General features: G+C 40.3%; 1 protein-coding gene across 20 annotated transcripts in view; it reads right to left on the bottom strand.

Annotated features, from left to right (window-relative positions):
• Positions 1-22,341, bottom strand: part of LOC138418744 (zinc finger protein 14 homolog) — an 87,188-nt gene that overhangs the window by 40,092 nt on the left and 24,755 nt on the right. For 9 of the 20 annotated variants that reach the window (XM_069550520.1, XM_069550500.1, XM_069550503.1 and 6 more), the window contains 2 exons: positions 19,828-20,685; positions 8,303-8,575 (listed from right to left, as the gene is read on the bottom strand). In XM_069550520.1, the coding sequence (XP_069406621.1) occupies positions 8,391-8,575; positions 19,828-20,685 (1,043 nt within the window). In that variant the 3' untranslated portion in view covers positions 8,303-8,390. Of the gene's footprint in view, positions 1-540; positions 627-4,253; positions 7,978-8,293; positions 8,576-18,704; positions 20,686-22,341 lie in introns of those variants that run through there. The other 11 variants (XM_069550512.1, XM_069550511.1, XM_069550514.1 and 8 more) reach the window with 4 other exon arrangements.

The following is a 22,341-nucleotide window of genomic DNA, read 5'->3' as shown; positions in this document are numbered from 1 at the left end:
AAGCTCAAGTTTGGAAAAATTTAGTTTTCCTATGAGCAATCAAATCAGCCCATGCTCTCTCAACTACTCGAAAGAGGTGGCCAAACATCTCCCTAAAGGGGCTTCATTTCTGCTTCATTGCAGTTTTTAGCAGAAGACTGAGCACATATAAGAGATGCTGAGGGACTTCCCTGGTGGTCCAGTAGCTTAGATTCCATGCTCCCAGTGCAGGGGGCCTGGGTTTGATCCCTGGTCAGAGAATTAGATCCCACATGCTGCAACTAAAGGTCTCATGTGCTACAACTAAGACCCAGCACAGCCAAATAAATAAATACTTTTAAAAAAGAGAGATGGTGAATGATTTGTTCTATGAATACATGAACAATAACTGGAAAAAAGAGGACTCATGAGAAGGGCATTGTACTATTTATTTGGCCTCATCTCTCATTGGATTTGGAGGAAATGGGTCCTTAGATGGGGCTCTGATAAGTAAGAAGTTTCAGGATAAATAAAAGTTCACAGGACCTTAATTTCCACAAGGTGAAAGAAACCACAACTTACATGGGCCATGGTTTAGAAATTCAAGAACTGGTCAGTCCTCTTTGGGGTTTACTTGCCTGGAGAAGCAGAGTTCACAGAGGCCAGAGCTAAGGCGAGGGGAGAAAAAGGAGGCCATGAGATAAGATAGGCCTCAGAATTCTCAAAATGACTCAATTTAATACATTCTTTTTCTTCTCTGGACCTCCCCATCACATGCGCGCACGCGCGCACACACACACACACACACACACACAGAGGGAGATTTAAAGGAGTATGGACAAATCTAATCCCAACTTGTACATTTCAAGGGACCACATCATCTAAACCAGAATCTCTTCCAAAGTTTCACAAATCTGCTTAAATAGATACAAAGAGAGAAATTCATAGGATCATTTCTAGCAGCCATTCAGTTCAGTTCAGTCACTCAGTCATGTCCAACCCTTTGTAACCCCACGGACTGCAGCACACCAGGTTTCCCTGTCCATCACCAACTCCCAGAGCCTACTAAAACTCATGTCAATCATGTCGGTGATGCCATCCAACCATCTCATCCTCTGTCGTCCCCTTCTCCTGCCGCCTTCAATCTTTCCCAGCATCAGGGTCTTTTCCAACTGACAAACGACTGCACTGGCAGCTCTGCCTGCCTGCTGTCAGAACAATAACTTCCAGAATCCACTGGGCTCATCACTATTTTCAATCAGAATCATCTACACTGCTTCCTGTATGACTTCATTTGTCATTCTCCTTCTTACAACGTAGGGTGAAAAGGTGTGGATTCATTTTCTCAGCATATCTATGTAGCAAGAATTTTCACAAGAAAATGAAATAAAGGCATCCAAATTGGAAAGGAAGAATAAAACTACCTCTATTTGCTGACAAAATATTATATAGAGAAAATCCTAAAGACTCTACCAAAAACTGCTAGAATAAAAGAATTCAGTAAAGCTGCAGGCTACAAAATTAACATATAAAAGTCAGTTGTGAGACTTCCTTGGTGGTCCAGTGGTTAAGAATCCACCTGCCAATGCAGGGGTGGTTCAACCCCTGGTCTGGGAAGGTTGCACTTGCCATGGGGCAACTAAGCCTGTGTGCCACAACTACCAAAGCCCACATGCCCATGTTCCACAACAAGAGAAATGACTGCAATAAGAAGCCCATGCACTACAACTAGAGAATAGCTCCCAATCACCACAACTAGAGAAAGCCTGAACACAGCAATGAGACCTAGCACAGTCAAAAATAAATAAATTTTAAAAATCTGTTGTGTATATCTACTAATAATGAACTATAAGAAAGAGAAACTAAGAAATAATCACATTTATAATTTTATGAAAAGATAAAATAACTAGGAATATATTCAACCACAGAGGTTAGAGACCTATACACTAAAAACTCTAATACACTGATAAAAGAAACTGAAGATGACATAAGTAGAAAGATATTCTATGTTCACGGATTATAAGAACATTGTTAAAATGTCCATACTACCCAGAATAATCTATAGATTAAATGCAACCTCTTATCAAAATTCCATTGGACTATTCTGTGGAACAAGAACAAACAATCCTAAAATCTACATGAAACAACAAAAGCCCCAAAACAGCCAAAGCAATCTTGAGAAAAAACAAAGCTGGAGGTATCATGCTTCCTGATTTTAAACTATATTACAAAGCAATAGTAATCAAAACATTATGATATCCCCTCCCTCAAAACTAGACATATAGGTTGATGGAACAGAATACAGAGCTCAGAAATACACAAAGAAACATATGTAAGGAAGTTCTTCAAAGAATAATTTATAATAAAAAGAATACCAAACAATAGTCAACAAGCTAAATACATTATGTTCTATATGATGGCATACTATACTATTGTTAATAATGATGATACTGGTTCATATTAATTAATGAAGAAAGTTATCCATGATAAACTGCCAAGTACATCAAGCAGACTAAACAGAACATGTACAATGTTGGGAGGTGACTGACTCTCACAGGTTTTATTGGCTGGATCCGGGATGCGAATCTAATCTCTGACAGTTATCAACCAGGAAGGAGGCTTTGGACAGTTACTTAATTTTCAGTGCCTCTGCTTCCTCACAGACAAACTGGAGAATAATAACAGTATCTATCTTAAAATAATAACAGTATCTATCTTATAGGGTTGTTGTTAACTGTTTATTATAAAGAACTTAAAATGGCTTATTATAAACACTGAATAAAATGAAAAACATGACATGTCCATTCTATTTATTAAATAAAATTATCTTTAATACTTTTCATTACAATTTAAAATTTTTGATAAATTACCTTTAATAATTTAATACTAGAATACCATTTTTTTCCTTACTAGTAAATTTTTTTGAGATTTTTCACAACTGCTTTTTCTTAAAGTATCAGTAAAGTTTAGAACTAGGTTTAAGAATGTTATTTTTCTTAAGTAACAGTATTAGAAAACATGGATGTCTCCACAATCCTAAAAGGTGTAAATTCTCACAAGGGGAAGTATCTGCCACATGGATATACGCACACACGCCCTTGAAAGTGTTAGCCACTCAGTTGTGTCCGACTCTTTGTGACCCCGTGGACTGCAGCCCTGCCAGGCTTCTCTGTCCATGTGATTGTCCAGGCAAGAAAACTGGAGTGGGTTGCCTTTCACTTCTCCAGGGCATCTTCCCCGCCCAGGGAATGAACCTGGGTCTCCTGCATTGTAGGCAGACCCTTTACCGTCTAAGTAACTAGGGGAGCACCCACAGACATTAGGAACGGATATCAAGTTAAGGGACAGGTCATACTGAGGAGAAGGAAGCAAATGTTCCCAGGTCCTAAAAAGTAAAAATGCGTTTCACAGAACAAAAGGAAACACCCACTAGCCTCGACCTTGACTTCTAGGTGGGCAACAGCAATTCGTTTCTCCTCAACACAGCCCTTTTCTTAGTTTGACAAGACGGGGGAAGAAGGGAATCTTAAGACAGGCCTTTTTCAGAGCCCAGGTCACCCAGGATGAATAGGGCAAGCCACGACCACACGTGTCCCCACCACCCACCACCCACCATGCCCGGAGTAAGTAAGCGTAACCCTTCCCAGGATTAGAGAAAAGCCAGGGTCACGGCTGTGCTGGGCTGGAATCGAACTTCAGAGAGGGAATTCCGCAGTTCCGAAACCTACAGTTGGAAGGTTTGGAGCTGTCTGCGAAAGCGTAGGTGGGTGGGTGAGTGAGTGAGTGTCCGTCCGGGCGCGCCCGCCCGAGGATGCAGTGTGGCGGGGTGTGTGGATATGTGCGTGCGGGTGTGTCCGTGTGTCCGCGCGCGCCCGCCCGAGGATGTAGTGCGGTGGGGATACTCCCAGGAGCCAACCTGGGGGCACGTTCAGTTCTAACATTCTTATCCCAAGACTGGTTCGAGCCTTTTCGCTGGGAGTCTTTTCTCTGGATCTCAGATATCTGACTGGGGGGCCATTACTCTAAGGCTGATAAAAAATTTCAGCTGTGACTCTGGGGTCGGAGTCACACAGTCCACCTCAACCTCCGGTCACACAAGAGGCTCTGAACCCGATTAAGTCACACAAACGCAAACCCACTAGTTCCGGCCTCACAACTGCACACAGTCCCGATGACACACCCCGGTTCAGTCACGCCCACAGACAGCAGCACACCGTTATAACACTGCGGTTCTCACGCTCACTCGTGGCTTGAGGTGCAGGGTTTCAGACACTTCGAGGTGCTGCAGCGCTTACCTTCCCTATCCTCATTCCCGGGCCCCAACGGCTTTCCTACCGACGGTCGGAACAAACGTTCTAAGCCAGAACTGGTCACCTGCGACGCCGAACCCCTCTCACAGTGATGCTAGTGGAAGAGAGGGCGAGACAGCTCAAGTCAGTACACAGCCCCGGGGCCTAACGGGCCGCGCGCAGGGGTTATTGGGAGCTCCGGCCGCACGCATTGAGTGCGCAGGCGCGGTGGAGCCCCAGAGGGCGGAGCCTCAATGAGTGAGCTGATTTGAGTGAAAGGTGTCGTGTCCAAGGAGCCGGAGAGCCGGTTGGTACCCAGCGAGGGTGGGGTTCTCAGCTCTTTGTCCTCAGGAAGTCGCGGCAAGGCTTGGGACGAACGACTGGCACTATAAAGGGGGATGATGCGCGTGCATAAATAGAACTCTCCGTGGGGCAAACCAAGAAGGTCTGTGACCGAGGACCGCGCTTGTGTATCTATCTTTGGAGTAGTTCTGGATGCGGTTTTTTCATTGAATGTTACTTGTGTTTGAGATGGAGCGACTGCGGGGATTGGAATACCGCTTAAAGATTTTAGGACTGGAATTGTGTCAGGTGGTATGGGACTAAGAATGTGGGGACCTGTGAGATAGTGGGACTCACTGTGAGAGTGCCTGAGGTTGCATTTCTGTGAACGTGTCTGCAATGTGACTCTGTTTTGATAGATTTGTTTCTCTTGGGCCTTCTTTACAGACCGTGAATGTGAGTCATTCAATGTAGGTCTGAGAAACGACATGCCTGATTATGTGGTCAGTGTGTGTTCTTGCAGGATTGTGAGGAGGTGGCTGTCTGCATGATTGGATGTGACCAACAGCCTCATTCTTCTCAACTCTGAAATAAATGTCGCATCTTCAAGGAGCATCAGCTTCACTGAAGGATTTTTCTGGGAAATTATTTTCTACTTAATCAGGTGTATTAGGGAGAAAAATGCAAATAAGCATTACCTATTTAACAGTATATCCCACTTACACAGAGTGTTTAAAAGGTATCTTGAAATAATTCTTTTCCTGTGCCATCAATAAATTCTGTAATTAATTATAACCCAGCAAATATATAAAAATCCATAAGCAAGAAAAAAAGGAGTGAAAAAGGAAAGCTCCATTTTATAGGAGGATGTCAGCTAATAAGTTTGTTTTACAAGACTGTGAACTCTGCTTCAAACACATTTACAATATTTGGTTTTGATGAAGATTTTGTATAGTATGGTGTCTTCCTTTAAGTTCAAGTTCATTTTATTGCTTTCTCTCATGTCACCTATTACCTGCAGTTAGGGAAGATAGTGACATTGTTAAAATGAACATATCTTCATGACATGAAGGCTAGCCATTGGTGGGGTAATATTTTAACACAGTTTATCAGGCAATACTGAGTTTTCTTTGAAATCAGTCTCTGATTTTTTTCCCAAGCCTTGATGTTTGCCTTGCCTGATGGTGACCAGCTAGCAGAGCCTCTCTTCTTTAAAAAGCCATGACACTCACCATGTCACTTGCATTGCTGGAAAAAAGGTACCCAGGGAATAGGTTTTCCAAAGCAGGGCAATAGGTGGGTGGATGAGTAATTACAAAAGACGTGCTGGCAGCTTGTATGCATTCTCAAATCCATTTCTACTGGGGTGAGGGCTTAAAGCCTGTGTGGTTTCTGGGTCCTTATCCAGGGAGTTGTTGTTGTTCAGTAGCTTAAGTCGTGTCTGACTCTTTGTGACCCCATGGACTACAGCACACCAGCCTTCCTTGTTATCCTCATCCATCAGAGGGCAGACAGAAAAAGTAAGAACTACAATCCCATGGCCTCCAGAAAGAAAACCACAATCATATAAAACTAACCAAAATGATCACATGGATCACAGCCTTGTGTAACTCAATGAAACTATAAGCCAAGCCATACCATGCATGGCCACCGAAGATGGATGGGTCATGGTGGAGAGTTCTGACAAAATGTGGTCCACTGAAGAAGGCGATGGCAAACCACTTCGGTATTCTTGCTTTGAGAACCCCATGAACAGTATGGAAAGGCAAAAAGATATGACACTGGAAGATGAGCTTCCCAGGCTGGTATGTGTCTAAGGAGGGAGGCACTGATCACTCCTTATGTAGATTGCCCAGTCCAACCTTATATTTGCTTACTAAAGAGTTTTGCTCCCAATTCCAATGTATGGGTGTATGTGTGGGTTGAGTTCCCCACACCACCAAGCAGTTTTCAGACACCAGCTGGGTGTCTGCAATTTGACTGAATTCTGACTCTATATGCCTGGAGATAGTGTCAGATTTCAGAGGTTAAGGACTCAGTCCTATACCTCCCCACCCCCAACTTCAAGATGTTGTTCAGTTGCTTAGTTGTGTCTGTGACTCTTTTGTGACCCCATGGACTGTAGTCCACCAGGCTCCTCTGTCCATAAGATTTCTAGTCAAGAATACTGGAGCGGGTTCCCATTTCCTTCTCCAGGGGATCTTCCTGACCCAGAGATCATATCCACATCTCCGGCACTGGCAGGTGGATTCTTAACCATTGAGCCAGGGTTAGGATTAGGGTTAGGGTTAGGGTTAGGAAACCCCCAACTTCAGATGCCAGTTGCAAGTCCAGGTTATTACCTGTGCCTTGGACCAACTAGTTATAGATTGGAGGTTCCAGCAACCCATTCCCTGGGTTTGGTTCACTTATTAGAGGGGCTAACAAAACTCATAGGAACATTTTACTTACTGGATTACTGGTTTATTATAAAATGATATAACTCGAACAGCCAGGTGGAAGAGATGAACAGGGCAAGGCATAGGGAAAGGGCAGAGTTGACATGCCCTCGCTGAACTCCCACATGTTCTTGCCCACCACTATCCCTGAGTTTCTACATTTTCACACAATCGGAAGCTCTCTGAACCCCATCCTTCTGGGTTTTTATGGAAGTCTCATTACATGGGCATGGTTGATTAAATCACTGGCCACTGGTGATTGATCCAACCTCCAGCCCTCCTCCCCTCCCTGGAGCTCAGGGTTGTGGGACTGAAAGTTCCAACCCTCTAATCACATGGTTGGCTCTGGAAACCAGCCTCCAGCTTTAGGTGTAGTCTATAAGTTACCTCATTAACACAGCAAGAGATGTCTTGATCACCCTCATTACAGGATATTCCAAGGGTTTCAGAGATCTGTACCAGAAACAGGAAGAAGACCAAACATATATTTATTATAAATCACAATAACACACTTATTCTCCATCATCATTGTTGCCATGAGCAGATGGATTCTGAGTACAAAGTGCTCTGAGAAACACTAGGGAAGTGATGGCACAAAAAAGACCATGTGAAGACACAGTAAGAAGGTAGCCATCTGCAAACCAAGAGAGGCAGGAAACACTTGCTGACATCTTGATCTTGGCCTCAGTTCAGTTCAGTTCAGTTCAGTCGCTCAGTCGTGTCCAACTCTTTGCGACCCCATGAATCGCAGCACGCCAGGCCTCCCTGTCCATCACCAACTCCCGGAGTTCACTCAGACTCGTGTCCATCGAGTCAGTTATGGCATCCAGCCATCTCATCCTCAGTTGTCCCCTTCTTCTCCTGGCCCCAATCCCTCCCAGCATCAAAGTCTTTTCCAATGAGTCAACTCTTCGCATGAGGTGGCCAAAGTATTGGAGTTTCAGCTTTAGCATCATTCCTTCCAAAGAAATCCCAGGGTTGATCTTCAGAATGTCTATTAGCAACCAGAACTGTGAGAAAATAAATTTCTGTTGCTTAAGCCACCTAGTCTGTGGTAATTTGTTATGACAGCCCTAGCAAACTAATACAGATGGTACCCTCATGAACCCCCGAAAAAAGCAGGTGGGGAGGGACTTCCTTGGTGGCACAGTGGTTGACAATTTAACTTCCAATGCAGGGTCCAGTCTCTGGTCACTGAACTAGATCCTACATGCCATGGGGAAACTAAGCCTACAAGTTGCAATGAAGATTCCTCAAGGCTAAAACTACCAAAAATAAATAAATATTTTTTAAAAAGCAAGTGGGGAAAAAATCATATTGCAATACCTGTATGGTGAATCTGTGCATCTGTGAAGAAGGAAGCCAAGTGAAGTAACCGGACATCTGAAGTAATATGAAAACAAGAGAACACCAAAGCACATATTCACCAGAAAGCACAGTGGGCCAAGCTGACAACAAAAACTGAAACAGGAATCAGCTTTGCCCACACCAATGGGAATGAAGCGCAAGTGGTCCATGAAGGAAGCTCCAAAGGGGCTCGTGAAGTCCTGTCTGTGAGAGCTCTCAAAGTAGACAGCCCAAATTTTTTTTCCAGGAGAAAGTTCCTCCCTGAGGAAAAAACACAAGAATGGAATCATAAGAGTCAGAAAGCCATTGTGTGTGTGTGTGTGTGTGTGTGTAAACATATATGTGTGTATGTATATATCATATGTTGTTTAGTCACTAAGCCATGTCCAACTCTTTGTGACTGCATGAGCTGCAGCACACCAGGCTTCCCTGTTCTCCACTGTCTCCCAGAGTTTGCTCAAATTCATGTCCATTGAATTGGTGATTCCATCTAACCATATCATCCTTGGCCATTCCCTTCTCCTGCCCTCAATCTTTCCCAAATCATCACATCAGGTGGCCAAAGTATGGCCCAGGAGAAATATCAACAACCTCAGATATGCAAATGATACCACTCTAATGTCAGAAAGTGAAGAGGAACTAGAGAGCCATAAAAGAAGAAAGTGGAAAAAAGCTTGCTTAAAACTCAATATTCAAAAAACTAAGATCATGGCATCCGGTCCTATCACTTCATACAAATAGAATGGGAAAAAGTAGAAGCTGTGACAGATTTTCCTTTCTTGAGCTCCATAATCACTGTGGACAGTGACTGTGGCCATGAAATTAAAAGACACTTGCTCCTTGGAAGGAAAGCTATGACAAACCCAGACAGTGTATTAAAAAGCAGAAACATTACTTTGCTGCCAAAGGTCCTTATAGTCAAAGCTGTGGTTTTTCCAGTAGTCATGTACAGTTGTGAGAGCTGGACCATAAAGAAGGCTGATGCTTTCGAACTGTGGTCCTGGAGAAGACTCTTGAGAGTCTCTTGGACTGCAAGGAGATCAAACCAGTCAATCCTAAAGGAAATCAACCCTGAATATTCCCTGGAAGGACTGATGCTGAAGCTCCAATACTTTGGCTACCTGATGTGAACAGCAACTGACTTATTGGGAAGGACTCTGATTCTGGGAAAGACTGAGGGCAAAAGGAGAAGGGGGTGACAGAGTATGAGATGGTTAGATAACATCACAGAGTCAATTGACACGAACTTGAGCAAATTTCGGGAGACAGAAGGACGGGGAACCTGGAGTGCTGTAGTCCATGGGGTCCCAAAGAGTTGGACATGACTGAGGGACTGAACAACAAGAACAGATAGAACTGGAATTGCAATTAAATTTCAAAATTAGAAGAAACAGTGAATGAACAGTTTCCAAAGATGATGACAGTCTTTAATCCACCAACTCAAATCGTCTAATCTAGATCTATTATGGAAAAACTGTATAAAATCAAAGACAATGAGAAAATCTTTTTTAAAAAAAGCAAACAAAAAGATAAATTACATTCATATTAGCCAATAGACTAACAGCTGACTTTTCACAGCAGCAGTGAAAGTTAGGAGAGTGGAATGATGGCTGAAATAAAATAATAATGAGATATAGGGGAAATGATCCCAGATGGTACTACTGAGAAACAAGAATGAATGAAAAGCAATTTAGGAATTACAGGGGCCAATGTAGATGAACATTGACTAGAAAAAACTGTTAATGTCTAGAAGGTTAAAAAAAGATAATAAAATGCAAGATAGCAATAATCTACATTGGGATATGGGTAGATAAATGTAGCTAAAGTACTCTATGTATGGTCTGTTGTCACATGAATGAATAAAGATATGAATAGTTTTAGACTCTGACAGGTTGAAGTATTCATGTTATTTTCTTAAGTAGCCCTTAAAGTACAGAAATAGTACATAAAATTTCCAATAATAGAGATAAAAAACTGGTAATTTTTAAAATAATGAAGAAAACAAAGAGAAAAAAAGAATATAGAATCAGCAAGATAAACAGGAAAGAACAAAGTTAAGATGGCAGATTTAAAGATAAATATATCAGTAATTATACTGAATAAACTGGATCTAATACTCTATTTAAAAGACAAAGATCACTTTGATGTTTGATGGAAAACAGTAAAATTCTGTAAAGCAATTATCCTTCCAATAAAAATAAATACATTAAAAAAAGACAAAGTGACATTGAATTTAAAAAATGCAACTATATTGTGTTTATAAACACATCTATAACTTAAGGGCACAAAAAATTTAAATTGTATCATGCAAACAATAAACATGAAAGTTCATGTAACTATACTACTAGCAGACAACCTAAACTTTAAGACAAGATGCATTATTAGAGGTACCTGTTTGATGTAGTTATCTTGCAAGAGTGTTATTTTTTCACATGCTCCCCTCCTCTAATATCCAGACCATAAATTATAATCAAATCTCAGCATATTCTGAAAGTCAAACCTAATATCAAAAACATTGTCTAAGGATAATGTAGAGAATACATGAGGAAATACTTTCACCAGTGGACACAACAGTGATTCCAATACAATGCAAAGTGGAACTTGAGCTATCGTTTAATCACTAAGTTGTGTCTGACTCTTTTGCAACCCCATGGACTGTAGCCTGCCAGAGTCTTCTGTCCATGGGATTTCCTGGCAAGAATACTGGATTGGGTTGCTATTTCCTTCTCCAGGGGATCTTTTCAACCCAGGGTTCAGACCTATGTCTCCTGCACTGGCAAGCAGATTCTTTACTACAGAGCCGCCAAGGAAGCCCAAAGTAAGACTATAACTTGGCTATTTAGAGCTCCTCATGACCCTGGACAACAGACCAAAGGCAGGGGTGGGAAAGGAAGAAGGGTGTAGGTTGGTGTTTGCCAGGCTGGTTGATCCTGGCTCTGAAGGGAAAGACAGATTTGAAATTTCCAAATGGAACATGGATAGAACCCAAAGATTCCCCTGGGTCAACTCCTATTGTTTCCAGTAGTAAAAGTTAATAGAAGACTATAATAATCAATAAGGATTCAGATCCTTTATGAAAGGTTTGGGTGTGGGAATTTCCCTGGTGGTCCCGTGGCTAAGACTCCTCATTCCCAATGCAGGGGGACTGGGTGCCATCGTTGGTCAGGGAACTAGATCCTACATGCCACAACTAAGAGTTCACCTGCCACAACAAAAGATCCTGCATGCTGCAGCAAAGATCGAAGATCCTAAGACCTGGCGCAGCCAAATAAATAAATAAATAAATAAATACATTTTTAAAAGGCGGATATATCACAACTATCATTTACAGAGAAGACTGGAGCATCTATCTAATTTATATATAGCTATCTATTATAACTGTGGGGAGGGCTTCCCTGGTAGCTCAGCTGGTAAAGAATCTTACCTGCAACACGGGAAACCTGGGCTTGATCCCTGGGTTGGGAAGAGCCCTTGAGGAGAGCATGGCAACCCACCCCAGTATTCTTGCCTGGAGAAGCCCCACGGACAGAGGAGCCTGTGGGCTACAGTCCATGGGGTCACAAAGAGTCAGACATGACTGAGCAACTAAGCACAGCACATAATTGTGGTGGCTCAGCAGTAAAGAATCCACCTGCCAATGCAGGAGACTTGGGTTAGATCCATGGGTCAGGGAGATCCCCTGGAGAAGGAAATGGTTACCTACTCCAGTATTTTTCCCTGGGAAATTCCATGGACAGAGGAGCTACATGGGCTACAGTGCATGGAGGAGTTGCAAAACAGTTCGACAAGACTTAGCGACCGAAAAACAATATATTATGATTACATTTCTCTACTCTTTTTCCTCTATGTAAGTTGTTACAACTTCCACAAAATTTACAGAATGTCTACAAAGAGATCCTGACAGATATATAGGAGGTAGAGACTTTACCCAGCACATTTTCAGTTGAATGGGGAATGGCTATATTAAGTGAAGTTTTCATTTTCAGCTGTGGGAAGAATTATGCATGATTAACAGGATGCCATCTTGTAAACACTGGCTACTTGTTTGGCTGCCCAGTTCCTGTGCACACTTGCTCTGATGGGAAACATCCATCTTTAAGAAGTAGGGGCTGATTCTCACAAACTGAAAATGTGTTTCAGCCTCCACAGTAGCTAATGCACAGGGAAGGAACCTAGGATTCGACATTTAAACACATCCCCCTCAAAACAGCAAGCTCTTGGTACAGAGGAACAAGGGCTGTGAAAATTCTCTCTGGGTGATGGGTAACCTGTGGTACCCAGGTGGCAGTAGCAGGAACACCCAGAGCCCAGCATCCATGGTGTCAGTAGTGTACGCTGAGGAGTCTGTATACAGCAGCACCAGTGGCGACCTCACTACACAAGTTCTGTGTTATCATTTGGAACATTATTTCTGGCTCTGTATTTCTGTTCTTCAGCATTCTAAGATTTTCCATGAGCAACTCAATGTCATCTGAATGAATTCCTTATCTATTCCAGTTAATAAAATGTAGAACATATTTACTGTAAATGGTATGTTTCCATTAACATTATAGAAATAAAACAAAGATGGCTATGGAAAAATTTTTTGTGGGTGAGAATTGACTATAACTTTCTCCTCCTGATTTCTGGACAGACTGAATAATACAGCATTTTTGTTGGTAAGGCTTTATTTGAAAGTGGCAGCCTGAATTAGGAGTTAAAATCCACATTCTAATACTTCATTCAAACCCTAGATACTGGGACATATACCAGCAAAGGAATGGGTCTGCGGGAATTCTCTCTCTGCATAGGGAATCACAGCCTGCCCCAGGAAATATGAGAAATTCAGAGTCAAATAAAGGGAGGCAATTTATGTGCTTTAACACATTTCACCAAGGTAATAAATCTTTCTTTTATAACACACAAGCACTGGGATGAAAACAGGAAGCAGAAATAATCCTCAAAATCCAACTCTTCAATCTGTAATAATGGGAAAATCTGGTTAAAAAGTCCTGCTCAAAATCCACCATGATCAGGTCTACATCATAAAATAATAAAAAGGTGTAATAGTGTGAGATGGCTATATACTTTATCTGCACATTATAGAAGGTCAAAAGAATCTAACACTTTATAATCAATACCTGAATAAAATATGTCAAGATGTGGACTTCCCTGGTGGTCCAGTGGTTAAGAATCTGCCTGCCAATGCAGGGGAGCCAGGTTCAATCCCTGATCTGGAAAGATTCCACATGCCTCAGAGCAATTAAGTGCACCACAACTATTAAACCTGCACTCTAGAACATGTTCTCAATAAGTGAAGTCACCACAGTGAGAAATCCTAGCACCACGACTAGAGAGTAGCCCCTGCTTGCTGCAACTAGAGAAAGCCCACGTGCAACAGCAAAAACCCAGAACAGCCAAAAATAAATAAAAATAAAAAAAAAAATTTAAATGTCAGACTTTCAGATATTACTAGCATATTTTAAGGAATATATATTTTATGTACATTATAAAAATATTAGAGGATGAACAGCTGTCAAAGAAATTTCAAGACATACATATATCAAGGAATATCCATTCAGTGTCAGTTGTGCGCTCATTTGGGATATCTGTATTTATATTTATTTGGCTGCACCACGTCTTAGTTGTAGCACAGGGGCCCTTTAGTTGCAGTATGTGGCATCTAATTCCCTGACCAGGGATTGAACCCAGGTCTTATGCATTGGGAGCACAGAGTTAGTGACTAGACCACCAGGGAATTCTCAGGCATACTCTGTATTTAAACTTAATAATCCCAGTGATGTTTTTACTGGATTTTAAAAATTTCTAAATTCTAATGAAGAAATATTTGTATTTTCAAATAAAAACTATGTGTTTATATGTATTTTTATTTACAAATAATGTTACTGAAAAGTATAAATCAAAGGTTGCTGGTAAACAGATCTGAGATTATGAACATTTAACATATGATAGATAGCATTTTAATTCAGAAGATGAATAGTTTAATAATTGTTTCTGGTATAACTGGTTTCATTTCTGCATATAAACAAAGGTGACATACTATGTCATACCGTATAATCAATCCAGATGGGTCAATTAAATCTGTGTGTGTGTGTGTTTAGTCGCTAAGTCGTGTCTGACTCTTTGCGACCCCATGGAGACTGCAGCATGCCAGGCTTCCCTGTCCTTCATTGCCTCCCAGAGTTTGTTCAAACTCATGTCCACTGTGTGTGTACATACCTACATAAAACATATATGAAAAACTTTTTTCCTTTATCCTCTTGCCCTCTGAAATTTTCTATAAGTAATACTTTTCCAAGAAACATATTTGGAAATATTTTGGGAAACCTACTTTATAGAAATAAAATAAATAGACAAGAATATAACATGTGACTGTTTATTGCAGCACTAATTTTAAATGGAAAAGAAGAGACAATCTGAAATATTACAACTGGGGAAATACTGTAGTTGAATAGGTATCAGTACAAGCAGAGTGTGGAATATACTCCAACCATTAAAACAACTAAGTTCAGTCATCATTTACTGACTCAAAAGAAAATCCAAAATGTACAGCTGAATGTAAAAAAAGAAAATTACAGAGAAATGTATAAAGTATCATCCACTTTTTGGGCAAAAAATAGACTAAAATAATTTGTGTTAATGTTTAAGCATGAAGAAATATATGGGGGAGATACATGAGGTGCAGACATTACTCAGAAGGAAATAGACACAGGAGGGAGTGAGGAATGGAGAGCAGCAGAGATATTAGGTTTGGTGTGTTTTTTTTGGCACTGTTTCATTGGTTTTGGTGCAAATGCGTTACTTCTGTAATTTTACTAATAGAAGAACTCAATAAATGACTTAAAATATGCACACTAAAGAGTATAAAATTTCACTTACTTTTAATCTTTTGTTGTTGTTTAATCACTCAGTTGTGTCAGACTCTTGGCTAACTTTTGGATTGTAGCCCCAGGCTCCTCTGTCCATGGGATTTCCCAGGCAGGAATACTGGTGAGGATTGCCATTTCCTTCTTCAGGTAATGTTCCCAACCCAGGGATCGAACCTGAGTCTCCTGCTTGGCAGGCAGATTCTTTATCACTGAGCTACCAAGAAGCAAGCTCCAGCTCTCATTTTAGCATAATACAAAACATTAGAACAAAATAGCCTCATCTTTACTAATTCTCCCATCTGCATGTATGTTGCTCACTCTAACTTATCTCAAATTGATTATGAAATATTTTACTTCTTCATGCCTGGTAAAAATAAAGTAGCTCAATGTTTTGTCTGCTAACGTGGGACCTAAGAAAAAAGGAGAGTGGGGCATGAAAGGACAGACCTGTAGTAACTTTGGACATATGGATTTTCCTTCCACAGAATGGTACCATCCAAATGTAGGAAGCTGCTTGTTGAGCGTGAAAATTGAAGCACAGGAAAGACTCATCACAAAACACTAACCTAACCTTCGGAGAAGGCAATGGCACCCCACTCCAGTACTCTTGCCTGGAAAATCCCATGGGCGGAGGAGCCTGGTAGTCCACAGTCCATGGGGTCACCGAGTCGGACACGATTGAGCGACTTCACTTTCACTTTTTACTTTCATGCATTGGAGAAGGAAATGGCAACCCACTCCAGTTTTCTTGCCTGGAGAATCCCAGGGATGGTGGAGCCTGGTGGGCTGGCGTCTATGGGGTCACACAGTCAGACACGACTTAAGTGACTTAGCAGCAACCTAACCTTGGGGTGGGTGTTGTGGCCAACTCTTTGGAATCTTTTGAACTCTTGCCCTCCAGCCTCCTCTGTCCATGGGATTTTCCAGGCAAGAATACTGGAGTGGGTTGCCATTTCCTCCTCCAGGGGATCTTCCTGACCCAAGGATTGATCCCATGTCTACTGTCTCCTGCATTGCAGGCAGATTCTTTACCGCTGAGCCACTGGGAAAGCCTTCAACCTAACCCTAAACAAAGCTAAATTATGGGACACTTTTTTTAAACTTCAGAATTCCTTAAGAAAATTTAATAGGCTTCCACACTATAGTGGCAGAGGTGAGTAGTTGCAACAGAAACATTATGACCTACAAAGGGTAAAATATTTACTTTCTGGCTCTTTACATAGTTTGCTGACTCTTGGTCTAAAACACAATACAAAATTCTAGAGACATATTTGCTAAGCTAGTGCAAAATAGTGATGACCTGGCTATTTTTCTTCTGAATAGGTTAACTCTATTTTTAATTGTGTGTGTGTGTGTATATACAGATTATATAGAATAGGATTACACTGTATAAAATATATCCTATTTTCTAACTGACATGATGCCGAGAATAAAAAAAACTGCATGTGGAAAATATGGGACTGAATCAAGTCCTATCTTTACATCTGGAGCTTATCAGCTTTATTTCTTGAAATATTTTCCACATCTAAGAAATGATGGGTAAATTATCTTGTATTTTACTATTCCCTTGCCCTCCCTCCACTAAATTTCCTTGGGGCTGAGATTTGCACTATAAAAAACTCCTCTCCTGAGCCTTTTGCAGTCACTGTTCTAGTGTCCAGAACAAAAGTAACCTATAAGTCACTTGCTACTTGGAGAGTCAATGTATCTTCTTTGGTCCACACCATGTTTTAAAAAACAAAAGCAAAAAACCCCTCAGCTGCCATTTAAAAAATCAAGGGCTATCACACACAGGAAAAAAAAAAAGGTATATTTCTGGATTGTCCCCCAAAGTCAGAAGAGTTGGCAAAACAAGGGCTGCATTTTCTTACAGCACTTTTTAGCTAGAACTGGACACTGCACAGCCTCTTCAGTTACTGTCCCAACCCAAGTTCATTCCTGTTATTCATTTAATAGATACCAGTGGTAAAGAATCAGCCTGCCAATGCAAGAGACACAGGTTCAATCCCTTGGTCAGGAAGACCCCTGGAGAAGCAAATGGCAATCCACTCCAGTATTCTTGGCTGGGAAATCCCATGGACAGAGGAGCCTGGTGGGCTATAGTCCATGGGGTCACAGTCGGATACGACCTAGACTGAACAACGAAAGTTTATTTTTTCTTAGTATGCTTGGATACATATTCACGGTTCACCCTGATAAAATAGCTTCCTTGTTTGTGTCCTCCTAATCCATTCCTAACATTAGGATTATATTAAAGTATGTTATGTCTACTTCTATGTAACAAATAGTTCCTTGCTCAAGTTTTGCCTCTTCTCAAGAAAAAACATTCTGTATAAGTATGGATGGTGATCAATATTAACTAAACTTATTATGGTGGTCATTTTCCAATATATAGGCTTCCCTGGTGGCTCAGACAGTAAAGAATCCGCCTGCAACATGTGAGATGAAGGTTTGATCTCTGGGTTGGGAAGATCTCCTAGAAAAGGGAATAGTTGGTCATTCCAGTATTCTTGCCTGGGGAATCATATGGATAGAGGAGCCTGGAGGCCTATAGCCCATGGAATTGCAAAGAGTAGGACATGTCTGAGCAACTAACACACTTTTCCCAGTATATACAAATATCAGAACACTATGTTGTGCACCTGAAACTAATGTAATATTGATGTCATTTATACCCCAATTTTTTACAAAAAGTTGCGCCTGGAAAGAAACTAGGTTTGATGATTCATTAGTAATGGCTACTATGCTGTTGTTGTTTAGTTGCTCAGTCGTGTCCAACTCTTTGTGACACCACAGACTGTAGCCTGCCAGACTCCTCTGTCCATGGATTTCCCAGGCCAGGATACCAGAGTGGGTTGCCTTTTCCTTCTCCAAGGGATCTTCTCAACCCAGGGGCTGAACCTTTGTCTCCTGCACTAGACGCAGATTCTTCACCACTGAGCCACCAGGGAAGCTACCGTAACTCACGCTAAATTTCCCCTTTTATCTTTTTATAAGAGATTCCCAAGAGTTCTAATTTTCTGTGTCAATACTGGTAATTTTTACTTTTGTAAAAAATTTTGTTTAGGTTTTCAAATGTATTGGAAGCACTGTATTCAGTATAACATTTAAAATTGGTAATTGTAAAGCTTCTCTTTATATGTATGCATATCTATTTTCAAACGTAGTGCTGTTTGTCTTTTCATACTTTTTCACTAGTGTCAGCAATGTTTGTCTATATTATTGTCTATCTTTACATTAGGTATTTTATAATGTAGTAGAAAGGATACCAGTCTGAATACACAGCTTTTCCTACTCATTACACATATTACTTTCTGCACCAACACGCAGGATTAATTCATGTTCCACAGGAAGTAAATGATAGAAAATTTCTTAATTCATTACCCTCAATGGGTCTTCAATTGTATATCCTGTCTGATGTTGAGTATGGTCTGTAGAAACAGTTGCTTTTCCACATATAATACTAATAAAGTGATAATGATGAATACAATTAAGTCTGTATTATAGGATGGGCACAATTCTAAGCACTTTGTGTGTCTTTATTTGATCCTCACACAGAATTCTGAGGTAGATATTATAATTATCCCCATTTTTATCATTTCTACCAAGAAATGTATGTATAGAAACATAGGAAAATGCTCAGGAAGAATAAATACTAAACAAATAAAGACTATCCTCTAGGAAGCGATACAGGAACAAGGATAGTGGTCAAAGGTCTTATTTGTAATGTTTTAATCTATTATAGGGAAAATATAGATGTATTATTTCAGCAATTAAAATAAGATATGATACAAAAATATGCCTAGGGAGAATGCTCACCAGGGCACTGTGTATTAATGGCAAAAACTGGAGGAAATGACAATGTCTATCAATAGAAACAGCGAAAGGATAGTAAAGGATCTCCATTTACTGGGTGGTAAGTCATTCATGAATGTTTTACAAGAAAAGTCTAAGTTTTGTAAAAAGAGTAAGCCATCTTCAAAAATAAAGAGGTTATTTCTCTTGGGTATTAAAAGTACCTTAAAAATAAAAGGTATTTTACCAACTATGCTGTAAACAGATGGACTTTCAGTCATGTAACTTTTAATGGATTAAAAGATTGAGAATATAACAACTATAGGAAAAATGGGGGGAATATGAAAATTACAGGATTACATTTCTGTATGTATTCTCTGATGTTTAAGATAAGGTTAGAAAGATGCACAAAGTGCTCTTGTCATTTTGAATATTTACTAGACTGAGAAGTAGATTTTATTAAAAGGGCTTCCAAAAGGTATTCTACTCATAGGGTATTTCTCCTACATGATTTTTCTTGGGCTGAACAAGCTGTAGTCAACAAATAAGATGTTTCTATCTTATTCTATTTAGAGGGATTAATATTAAGATAAATTCTCTTTTGTTGAGTAGTTGATGTTAAATGGTTTTGAGCTGTAAACAGAAGCCTTCGCACACATTTTGTATATTCTGTGTTGTATCACCAGTACAAATTTTGATGTTGAACCAGTTGTGAGTCATAATTAAAGGTCTTTGCACATTCCCTATATTCATAGGCCTTCTCACTAGTATGAATTCTATGATGACTAGTAAGTTGTGAACTCTGAGAATAGGCTTTCCCACATATCTTACATTCATAGGGCTTCTCACCAGTATGAATTCTCTGATGTCGAGTAAGGTCTGAGCCAGAACGAAAAGCTTTTTCACATTCCTTACATTCGTAGGGTTTCTCACCCGTGTGGATTCTCTGATGTTTAATAAGTTGCGAGCTTTGACTAAAGGCATTCCCACATATCTTACACTCATAGGGTTTCTCCCCTGTATGAATTCTCTGATGTTGAGTAAAGTTTGAGCCACTACTGAAGGCCTTCCCACATTCTTTACATTCATAGGGCTTCTCACCAGTGTGAATTCTCTGATGTCGAGCAAAGTTGGAGCCACTGCTGAAGGCCTTCCCACATTCTTTACATTCATAGGGTTTCTCACCAGTGTGAATTCTGTGATGTCGGGTAAGGTCTGAGCCACAAATAAAGGTTTTTCCACATTCCTTACATTCAAACGGTTTCTTGCCAGAATGAATTTTCTGATGATGACTGAGTCTTGAGGGATGTCTAAAGGCCTTTCCACATTCCTTACACTCATAGGGTTTCTCAACAGTGTGGATGATCTGATGTGTGGTAAGCTGTGAGTCATGTCTGAAGGTTTTCCTATATTCCTTAGTGGCACAGTATTTCTCTTTATTATTATTCATGATTTGCTGTAATGTAAAGGATGGATGTTGACTAAAAGTAGGCATGCCTTCATGGGTGAATATCAGTTGACTGAAATGTCCCTCCTGAGAGCCATGTTGTTTCTCAAACTGGCCATTACATTCCCATTCATCTCTGAAACTGGAGCACTGAAGGTTGTGTCTTGTAAGTCTGTCCATTATCTCCCACTGGGCTGACTCTATTTCATAAATTTCCTTCTTCAGAAATAATTTCTTGGTCTCACATCTTGACTCCAGGACTGAAAGAAAATATGAAAGCAATCACTCACATTTTCCTTGTTTGGAGAAATAAAAACTTCAATTAAAATGAAAGAAACTAAACTGAATTTTTAAAAACTGGATGAGAAAAGAAGAGTGAGGAGAGATGACATAGTAAGATAAAGGTAGGAAGTAAGTCTGTGGTTTCTAAATTTTGCTATATATCAGAATTATTTAGGGGAGGTTTCTAAATACACAGATGCCTTAAACTTCCTTGTTACAGGATGACTCTCATCATACATACACACACACAAAATCTCACAGCATACAAAAACACTCATATAAGAACATCCCACAGCATGAACTGTAAAGGAAATGATCATACCTATTTTTTTTTGTAAACAGTCATTTATTTGGATTCATAGTTTTACAAAGGGAATTCTCTCCCACTTTGTAGTAGAAGAAAAATTCAGTCACATTTAGATTGTTACATAGGTCAGTCTTTTGCAGGGATATGTTTAAGCATACAGAATATAACTTTTAAAGGCTATAAAGTTACCACAAAAATAACAAAACTGCCTCATCATTCTACTTCTCTCTCTATTCTTCCTGCCCCTGTATGCTTGGATCAGAGACTGTTGCCTTATCACTCAAAAAAGTGTCAAGAATAATGGCCAGCAGCTTAGGTTGAGTGAGTAAGATTACAGCCAGAGATTAAAAGAACACACATCCATGTTGCTGTTCAGTCGCTCAGTTAAGTCCAACTCTTGTGACCCCAGAGACTGTAGCCTGCCAGGCTCCTCTGAACATGGAGCTTCCTAGGCAAGAATACTGGAGTGGGATCATATCTACTTAATTCAGTTGTTGTCTGTTTGGCCACACTGCATGGTATGTGGGATCCTAGATTCCCGCCCAAGGATGGAACTCTAGGCTTAATCACTGGACCACCAGGGAAGTCCTGTTGTCAGGATTAAATGAACACGTCTAAGGAGAAATGTCCAGGGGCTGGCAAACTATGGACTGCAGCCCTGCAATAATTTTTCTAACTGGAACACAGTCACACTTATTTGTTTATGTATTATCTATGACTGTTTATGAGTTCTGGTTGCAACAGAGACCACATTGACTGCAAATCTAAAATATTTACTATCTAGCCCTTTAAGAAAAAGCTTGCCAGACCCTGCTTAGTTCTGTGTTGTCCACTGCAGTAGCCACTGGCACATGTCTATTTAAATTTAATATAATTAAAATTGAAAATTCTAATTCAGTTCCTCCATGGCACTACCCATTTATCAAGTGTTCAACAGCCAAATGTGTCTAGTGTCTACCATACTGGAAATCAGAAACATAAGATACTTCTACCATCACTGAAAAATTCTAGATGAAGTAACTAGAGACTTAGTTTCTCTTTAATCAATGATAGGGAAATAGAAGGTACCAGTCCAGACAGAAGAATACCTTAAGAAAAGTCAAGTACTGAATGAACCTAGCATGAGTTCATTATACTATATGAGTATATATGAGTTCATATATACTATAGGGAAGATTTTTTTGTAGCTGGACATGGTATATGTTTGGGGTCTGATGACAATACAATGCCTTGGAATTCTGTGATTCTGAACTGTAGGAAAAAAAGGAGAGGACTTAATAAGTGCACAAGCACTTAGTAGTGATGACCAACTGACAGGAAGGGTATT

The sequence above is a fragment of the Ovis canadensis genome, chromosome 14 (genome assembly GCF_042477335.2).
Source record: "Ovis canadensis isolate MfBH-ARS-UI-01 breed Bighorn chromosome 14, ARS-UI_OviCan_v2, whole genome shotgun sequence".
Taxonomy (NCBI): domain Eukaryota; kingdom Metazoa; phylum Chordata; class Mammalia; order Artiodactyla; family Bovidae; genus Ovis; species Ovis canadensis.
This window is presented reverse-complemented; position numbering and strand designations above follow the sequence as displayed.